This window comes from Miscanthus floridulus, chromosome 6 (genome assembly GCF_019320115.1).
Source record: "Miscanthus floridulus cultivar M001 chromosome 6, ASM1932011v1, whole genome shotgun sequence".
Lineage (NCBI taxonomy): Eukaryota > Viridiplantae > Streptophyta > Magnoliopsida > Poales > Poaceae > Miscanthus > Miscanthus floridulus.
Window position 1 is genome coordinate 78,037,875 of NC_089585.1, and position 9,119 is coordinate 78,046,993.

General features: G+C 44.9%; 1 protein-coding gene across 1 annotated transcript; it reads left to right on the top strand.

Moving 5' to 3' along the window:
• Window positions 1-783: 783 nt before the first annotated feature.
• LOC136458417 (probable WRKY transcription factor 26) lies at window positions 784-2,287 on the top strand. Its single transcript, XM_066458355.1, has 3 exons — window positions 784-1,338; window positions 1,499-1,639; window positions 1,791-2,287. Exons 1-3 carry the CDS (start codon window positions 977-979, stop codon window positions 1,966-1,968), a joined length of 681 nt encoding a protein of 226 aa, XP_066314452.1. The 5' UTR covers window positions 784-976; the 3' UTR covers window positions 1,969-2,287.
• The last annotated feature ends 6,832 nt before the right edge of the window (window positions 2,288-9,119 follow it).

Below are 9,119 nucleotides of genomic sequence, written 5' to 3' on the forward strand. Positions count from 1 at the left end.
TGGGACAACAAGACCATCCGGTGGATGTGCGTCTTGGTTCCTCCACGGCAGCGGCGTGTACGTGTTCGAGACAACACCACGGCAGCGGCGGCAGCCTACGTGAAACTACCGATGACTTTAGCGGAAAAAAAAATCGCAAAAAAAAGGTGGGACCAAATTTGATTTTTTAAAGTCAAATGTTAGGGATTATTGAAGATGACTTTTTTTTCCTCTCAATAACTTTTTAGGAGCCCGAAAACATGGAGTTTTTAGAAGAAATATTTACGGAGTCTCGAAGCCACGAGGGAAGAACGTTGCGACGGCGGAGGCGCAGCCAACCAAAAAGCTTCCACCAATCGTCAACACGACCCGCATGTGTGGGACCGGAGCACACCGTGTGCAGGTAGGCAGAAGAAGACTCGCAAATTTGACCCCTGGGCGCCGTCTCATAATGGCTGACGGCCCGACGCAGTGCCGCGCCCTTCCATCCATGGGTCAAAGTCTTGGGCCGGTCCACGGCGACGTCAACCGTGCCTCGCGCGAGCCAACCCTGCACGACTGGAAGAAAGCCAGCAGCATGTCACAACTCACTGGCTCGGCTCAGCCGCTCTGGTGGTGTCGCGCATCCGGTGGCCGTACGTGTACGTGGCGTGCGCGGGGCCAGGTTTCCTGCCAAAAATTTAGTCTTGCTCGCGTGCGCAGTGCGCTCCGGCTCGGCGCGGCCCGCAAAATCCGTCGTCTCCGTCGGTGGATCGGCAACAGGGTCCAGCGCGCGTGCAGCTAGGTGTCGCTTCGCGTCTTCACTTGTTGCCGTTGACGGCCCCGCCCGAGTCCGCCCGGACAGGATAAGAGGCGCCCTTCTGCGCTTGCTGGTTAGCTGCCTACCTTGTCATCTCTTGGCGTTGGCGAGCTGTGACATGGACACTGGCACACGCGATTGATCGGTTGCCTTGCCGGCCGCTTCTCCGGGGGCCGGGGCGATCGACCGATCGATCGAATGTCGTCCTACTCGTCTCTCCTCTCACCGAGCCACGCCCACGCGGATGATCATCGGGTTCTCAGCGGCGATGCCGACGACGACATGGCGGCCGTGTCTAGCTACCTCTCACTCGACGACATCGTAGATGATGTCGCCGGCGAGGAGTGCTACGGCCCGCTAGGGGAGGCGGCGGCGGCGGCGGCTGTTGATGAGTTCCAGTCGGTGCAGCAGGCGCCACTCTTCCTTGCCACGCTGCAAGCGGAGGATGGCTACTGCGTCAGTGGCAGTGGCGTTGAGCACGAGCAGAGCCTGCCGGATGCATCAGTGCTCAGCTCAGCTGCACTAGCCAACGACAACCACGACAGGATCAACCTGACGCAGTAAGCTTTTCGTTGATGAATAAGCTGCCCGATGATCCTCTCTGTTAGGCCCATCTCGATCACACCCGAGTTTTATTTTTCTCATTGAATCATTCCCTGCAAAACGACCCCCCTCTGATCTGAATTACAGTAAACGTGTGCGATTTGCTGAAATTGGCAGGGACGGAGGCTCGAGGAGGCCACTGAGGAGCGAGCACGGTAAGATCGCGTTCAAGACGCGGTCGGACGTGGACGTGCTGGACGACGGGTACCGGTGGCGCAAGTACGGCAAGAAGCTGGTCAAGAACAGCCCAAACCCGAGGTATATATATATAAATGTAGTAATCGCTTTTACACTTCTGCATGGATCGAGCTTTTATTCTTTTCAAATATCCTCGCTGATGAACATGAACATTTTTTCCGATTTGCTGCTCGGGCCACGCAATATAATATAATAATAATAATATAACCAGGAACTACTACCGGTGCTCTAGCGAGGGGTGCCGCGTGAAGAAGCGGGTGGAGCGGGAACGGGACGACGCGCGCTTCGTCATCACCACCTACGACGGCGTCCATAACCACCCGGCCGCCGCGCCGCCACGGTCGCCGGCATATCGGCTCCGGGACCTGCCGCACGGGCACCACGTCTAGGAGCCAGGAAACCGGCGGCGTCTCCGCGGCCGTCGATTTCTTGGCGCGGCTAGAGTTCTGTTCTAGCACTAGTAGTGCCCGGGCGCTATATGTTTTGTATGTTTTGGAACACCTTTTGCCAAGTATTTACCGTATATTAGTCTTCTTTGTTTAAATCCACTCTTTAAATTAGTCTTTCTTAAACTCACTCTTTATTTCTTTTAAAGCACTCACTCTTTAAGTCCTTGTTAAAGAGCTATTCTAATAAAAATCACTCTCTATGTCTCTTCACTAGGGATGAAAACGGTACGGATATTTTCCGACCGTATTTGAAACCGAATCCGTTTAGAGGGGTTGAGATCTGTCCGTATCCGAGTCCGGATATCCAACATCCGATACCGTATCCGTATCCGTATCCGAATACTCAAATCGTATATTTATGATGTCGATATCCAATCGTATCCTATCTGACATAGTTGACATTATCCGTATTCGAATCCGAATCCGGACAGAAATATGAAAATAAATGTAATATTGGTGATATCCGTCCGTATCCGATCCGTTTTCATCCCTGCTCTTCACACTCTAACAGCATGTCTATATTTTATTACGAACGTTGCATAGCCAGCTCCGCTGTCTACGTTTGACAGTGAGAAACTAGAAATATTAGTTAGGCGCTGTTTGGATCCCTTCATTTTGGAGGAATTGAAATCTACTTAATGAATTATGCTATTTAGCTTGGAATTTGACATTCCATAACTTTTCCAAACTCACAAATAAGCCTATATCAAATTTATAGTGTGAGAGATGAAAATAGATTCTATAGATCACTGTGCTATAATTCTATTCTCCAACTTATAGCACACTCTGCAACATATAAGTATATTCCTTGTATGCCTAACAATAAATATACAAATTTATTCCATATACAATTATATTAACTTAATTAATTTATGTCTAAATTATAATTATTAGAATGAATTCAATTCAAAGGATATTTAAAGACTTATACTGAAGAAGAAGAAGAAGCTGTTATTGATTTTTTTTTACTAAAATTCATATTTTTATTAATATGGAAGGATACTTTTGGATTTGATGTCAGTAGTTTCTCCAATTGATGCGCGATGTTCTTTTTCTATCGCGATGGTGATTCATTAATCCTAGATCTTTTACTCCTCTATGCTACTAACGTTCTACTTCCTCCGATTCAGTTTATAATACATCTTCTAAATTACATTTTTACTATTTTTATATTTTATATTATATTGTTTATAATTATAGACTTATAGTCATTAGATAGTACATTTTATTACAAAAGTTAATAATATCAAATTTATATTATAATAATTTAAAAATTCTTAACTAAACTATTGATCAAAGATTATAAAATTTGGCATACACGAAATGCCTTAAAAACTAGACTGCAGGAGTACTACATAGAGCCGAGTTTATATGATCATGGGGGCCCAAATGCAGGCGTTCCTTGATTGCTGGCGCAGCGCAGCCTCTCTGCGTTGTGATCTTGCTGCTGGGCCGGACCAATCCAGTTTTCCTGCACCATAACATGATGACATGAGCGTGACTTAAACTATTGGATTGACTTACCGTGACTAAAACTGTTGGATTGGCTTATTAGAGTCGACAAATATGATTATACCCGACTCTAGTTTTATCACAAACTATGGTATTATTATGAATTTTTTTTTGCCAAAATTACTTCCCATTCAATCAATATGTCAAACCTAGCACTGATAAAATAAATTTTCAGTCTCAAATTAAAAAATATATCTATATTCTCTATTCTAATTTATTGAAAAAATATTGATGATTTTTGTAATGCCATTGTTATATATCGCAAAAAAATAATGGCATTGTTTGATGTCAACTTTGATCTTAACAATGTCTTCTTTAAATATTTGATGTTAACAATGTTACTGAATGATGCTTGGCTCCCATGTTAATGGAGACGACAAAAGCTTTTCAAGTGAGCCTTAACGAACCTCAGCATAGTTGAGTAATCATGGAAGGGAGTTGAGCCTTAACGGGCACTGGTTCGTTGCGTTAGCATCAAAGAGGTAGGGGTAAAGCATCCGAAGTTTTGACTCCTTCTCCCAAGTGGCTTCTCGTTCAGTGTGGTTGCTCCACTGGACCTTGCACATGGGTATGACCGTGCTTCTAGTCTCCTCGGCTCTGTCAAGTATCCGGATAGGGTGCTCCCTATACTCCAGAGTGTCCTGTATATCGAGTGCCTCCGTAGGTACTTGCTCATCTGGTAGCTTCAAGCACTTGCGTAGCTGAGATATATGGAGCACTGGGTGCACTCCGGTCAATTCCCCAGGCAGCTCCAACTTATAGGCTAGCTTGCCAATTCTCTAACAGATCTTGTACGGTCCTACATACTTTGGTGCCAACTTCCCTTTCACATGAAACCTGATGGTGCCTCGGAGTGGGGAGACTTTGAGGTAGACATAGTCTCCAATTTCAAACTCAAGGTCTCTTCACCTGTTATCTGCGTAACTCTTCTGTCAGCTTTGAGTAATTCTCAGATTGTCTCGCACTTGGGCGACTCCTTCTTTAGCATCCTTGATCTTTGCGGGGCCAAAGAACGCTCTCTCTCCTACTTCTGACCACATCAGAGGGGTCCTACACTTTCTCCCATACAAGGCCTCAAATAGTGACATCTTGAAGCTAGCCTAGTAACTGTTGTTGTAAGAAAACTCTACGTGTGGCAAACTCTTCTCCCAATCAGACCCATACTTCAGAACACAAGCTCGGAGCATGTCTTCTAAGATTTGATTCACTCTTTCTGTCTGAGGGTGGTAAGTGGTGCTGTAATCTAGTCAAGCCCCAATTGCCTTGTGAAGACTCTTCCAGAACTTGGATACGTATTGCGTCCCCCGATCAGACACTATGCTCATAGGGGCTCCGTGAAGCCTGAGAATGTTATCCACATATAGATCTATGAGCTTCTCAACCCTATAGTCATTCCTCACAACTATAAAGTGAGCTACCTTGGTCAATCTATCAACAATTACCCTTATCGAGTCATGGCCTTTCGGGGTTCGAGGTAAACCCACTATAAAGTTCATGGATATGCTTTCCCACTTCCATATTGGAACATCTAAGGGCTTCAATAGTCCTATCGATCTCTGGTACTCAACCTTGATCCTATTGCAGATGTCGCATCGTGCGACATGTCCCGCAATATCGGCTTTCATATACTTCTAGCAGAAAAGCTTCTTCAAGTCAGCATACATCTTGGTACTTCTTGGGTGGATGCAATACTTCGAGTCATGTCCTTCAGCTAGGATCTCTTCTCACAGGGCTGAATCTAAGGGTACACAGATTTGATCCTTGTACCAATACACTCCTTGTTCATCTTCTCTGAACTCAGGACACTTGCCTTGCTCCATGAGCTCTCGGACTTCCTAGATTTTGGGGCATTCTTGCTAGGCTTTGCGGATTCTATCTTCGAGGTTGTACTGCACTCGAAGCTCATTCAACAATCCCTTTGCTAGGATTTCGAGCCGGAGGCCCTCCATTTCCTGGCTTAGCTCTGGTGGTATGGCCTCTATCATCAGACTATGGCAATAGCTCTTGCGGCTCAAGGCATCTACGACTACATTAACTTTCCCTGGGTGATAGTGTATCTCTAGGTTGTAGTCCTTAACCAGCTCTAGCCATCGTGTAACATCCTAAAATTTGAAATTCTAGAAATGCACCTAAAAAGATTTAATTTAGAATTTTTGTGCACATGAAATACAGGAAAATAAACTTTTTCATTAGATTAAAATTCATCATAAGGTAGCAACATGTTTGAGCATACATGCCATTGCATTTGATTTATTGGTTGCGTGGTTTTGATTGAAAATTCAAAATGGTTAAAATTGCTTTTGCAAATGAAATTAAAAATGGCTTTGAAATAAAAGAAAAGAAAATTATAAAATGAAAGAATTTAAAAAGTTATTCTTAGAAAACTTACCTAAAATTGGTTCATTTATGTTTGAATTAAAAAGTATATTTTAAATCATATTTATACTCGATTCGGTTCATATTTGAATTTGTTTTGAATTAAGAAAAGAAAAAGGATTTGGAAAAATAAAAAGAAGAAAAATCTCCTCTCTCTCATTTTGGCTCGAAGGCCCACGCTTCCTCCCTACCGGCCCGCTCCTTTCCTCCTCTCCGCCGGCCTAGCTCGTCGCCTAGCCTAGTCCCACGCGCCTCCTTCCTACCTCCCTGGCCGCAGCCCGCTTCACGCTCAGCCTACTAGCGGCCCAGCCACCCCTCCCTTTGTCCCCTTCATCTTTCCTCCCGCGCATCGGCCCACTCCGCACGCGGCCTGCCCCGCATCGGCCTGCTTCATTGCCCACTCACGCACACGCCGCAGCCCACCAACGTGGCCCGCTCAGTGCACTGCTCGGTCTTTACCTCGACGCTCGCACAGCCGCTGGCCCCACCCGTCAGCTAGCCACTTTCCTTTCTTCCCCGCGCGCTCGTTTCCTTTCTTCACCGCCGATGATGGCGCATGCCATGCACGGCAAGCCGCCGGGCCACCGCGCCCGCATGGAAGACGCCCAATTTGGCCCGCCACCCGCTCCCCTTCCATCTACCGTACCCCATCCGGCCTATAAAGCACCGAGCCAAGCCCCTCTCCCTCCTTTTCTCCGTTCGCCGCTCGAGCTCACCACCGCCGCCCTGTAGCCCACTGCTCCGGTGCCCAAACCTCGACGCCGACGCCACCTGAAGCTTCGCCGTGACCCAACGCAACCATAGGTATCTCCAATTTCACGTTTTGGTCATGGATTGCCCGGATTCATCCTCGCCCGCACCCTTTTCTCTCTCTCCAGCCGTCGTCGCCGTCGCCGGTCACTCCAGAGCCTTCCCGGACGCATCTGTCGCCTTCCCCGGACTCGCGGTGAGCTCCCGAACCTCCTCATCCCCTTTCTTGTCGCATTTAGTGCACTAGAACACCATATCGGCAAGCTTTGAACCACCATTCATGGCGCCACCGTAGGACCATCACCTCAATGTGCTCCCCGTCTTCGAGTTGTACCTAGTTGAATTTGCAAGTTCCCATACTGTTTCTGTGTTATCGGTTGAACGCGAGGTGGCCGGAATCGCCATCTTGGCGTTTAACGGCGAGCTCGGATCATCGGCATCCATGGCGAGTTCGTCGGCGTCTCTGTGCAGACGATGGGGAAATCCCTTTTCACTCTATGTTGCCCGATTCTTGATGAACGGTTAGGATTAGATACCTCTTCAATGTTAAGCAACCGGTCCAACGTGGACCTATGGACCCGACCCACGGTGCCGTGCCAGCGAGCCCAACGCACGCGTGGTGCACCGCTCCAATCATGTGCCGCCACGTGTCGGCCCAGTCAGCAGCCGCAGTCAGCCCTTGGTCAAGCCACGCCCATTTTAGCAGAATAGCCCCTTTGTTTTTGGTGAATCAACCCGCAATCCAAATCAGTTCAAAATAATTTCTTTTTGGTCATGTTTTCTTCTGTTTTAGCCCCTATAGTTTTGAGTATTAGTACCCGCAGTCCAGTTAGCATTTAAATTTCAGAATTAATTAGTTTAAATTCAAATTTGAGTTCATTTAATTACAGAAATGTCATTGAACCTTATTTCATGCATAACTTTTATGTTTTAAGTCCGATTTGGCCCGTTCGAATTGCGTTAGGACTGTATTTATGTTTTCTACATGTTTATACTACTATTAGGCAAGTTTTCAATATTTAAAATTCATGGGTAGATTTAATCTATTATTTAACTAAAGGAAAACTTGTTTAAATCATAACTTATTCATTTTAACTCTGAAATAGTCCGTTCAAGTTACGTTGGATTCATAACGATGTGACCTACGCATTAGTATCAATGTTTTCTATGTCAAAATCTTTGGAATTTCATGGTTTAAATCCCAACTCGAATAATAAATATGTCACTAGATTTATAGATAAAATGTAATAAATTCCACTTCGATTTTTAAAACCAAATATAAGTTTGACTTAATTCAACTTAAGTATTTTCTCTAAAATATCATATACATGATTTTATATAATAAAATAAATAAAGCTTATGGTTTTCCATTTTATAAGCAAAATCTTTCGGTAGATGTATCTTTTCAACCGTAGCTCCGATTAGCGTGTTTCCCATGTCTGTGTGTTTGTAGCAATACGTAGATCTGTTTCAAATCCTTTTTCCACTAGTTGGTGTATTATTCTAATATGGCTATGTATGTATGTTATGCATGTCTATTTGGATGCTTGTGTGGTGTTCTATGATCAAGTCCAGTCGGTGAGCTATATGTGGTGAGTCCAGAAGCAGTTCTTGGAAGATTTGGACCAGAAGAAGATCTGATCTGAGTTTGAGGCAAGTATAGCATGGAACCATCCTTGTCACCTATTCACCTTTAATCACTTAATTCATATTGCATGTGTATACCTTGTTGCCAATAAGGATATCCTAGATATTTGATATCTTGTACCTTAACACCTTTGGGTTATTGCATTGGGTAGTTTTTGCTAGTGCACAACCAAAACCATGATCTTGTAACTTGACTAATGGTATATGAAATAAACATTAAAACATGACTTTTTAGCAACATGGAAACAGGGGGCTGGAGTGTTTAGCTACTTTCTAAATGCTCTAGATTCCTCTCCCTAAGGACTTATCTGTAAGTGATCATCTAGGACTTACAGTACAGCTGTGAGGGCTATATGGCTCTGGATTTAACTCAGTATGAGGACCTTTTCTAGCTTGTTAGTGGTTACCTTTATGGCATAAGAGGGGCTTCGACAGGTATGTTTTTTGCTTGCCAAGAGGGTGCACTTTGTTAGTCACTCCTTGGAGGGGGGTTCATGCTTATTGATGGGGAAATCTTAGCAGCCCTAACTTGTTAGATGAACCTTTGAAAGGCTTCATAGTGAACCATGCTGACCTTCCTTGGTAGTGGGTCAAGAGGCTGATCACCTCAGGTGAAAGGGTAAATCATGACTCATAGTGAAAGTGTACAACCTCTGCAGAGTGTAAAACTATTATAACAGTCGTGCTCACGGACACGAGCGACCTTAGAACCCTTTTGGAATAGAGATGATTACTAATGATTAATTGTTTATGCTATTCATTAATCATGTTTACCTGATCATGTGTTTATGGGCTTATGATAAATT

Coding starts and splice junctions, on each gene's coding strand:
- LOC136458417 (XM_066458355.1), top strand. CDS start 977: ATGTCGTCCTACTCGTCTCTCCTCTCACCGAGCCACGCCCACGCGGAT. Junction 1,339..1,498: donor GACAGGATCAACCTGACGCA/GTAAGCTTTTCG, acceptor TGAAATTGGCAG/GGACGGAGGCTCGAGGAGGC. Junction 1,640..1,790: donor AAGAACAGCCCAAACCCGAG/GTATATATATAT, acceptor TAATATAACCAG/GAACTACTACCGGTGCTCTA.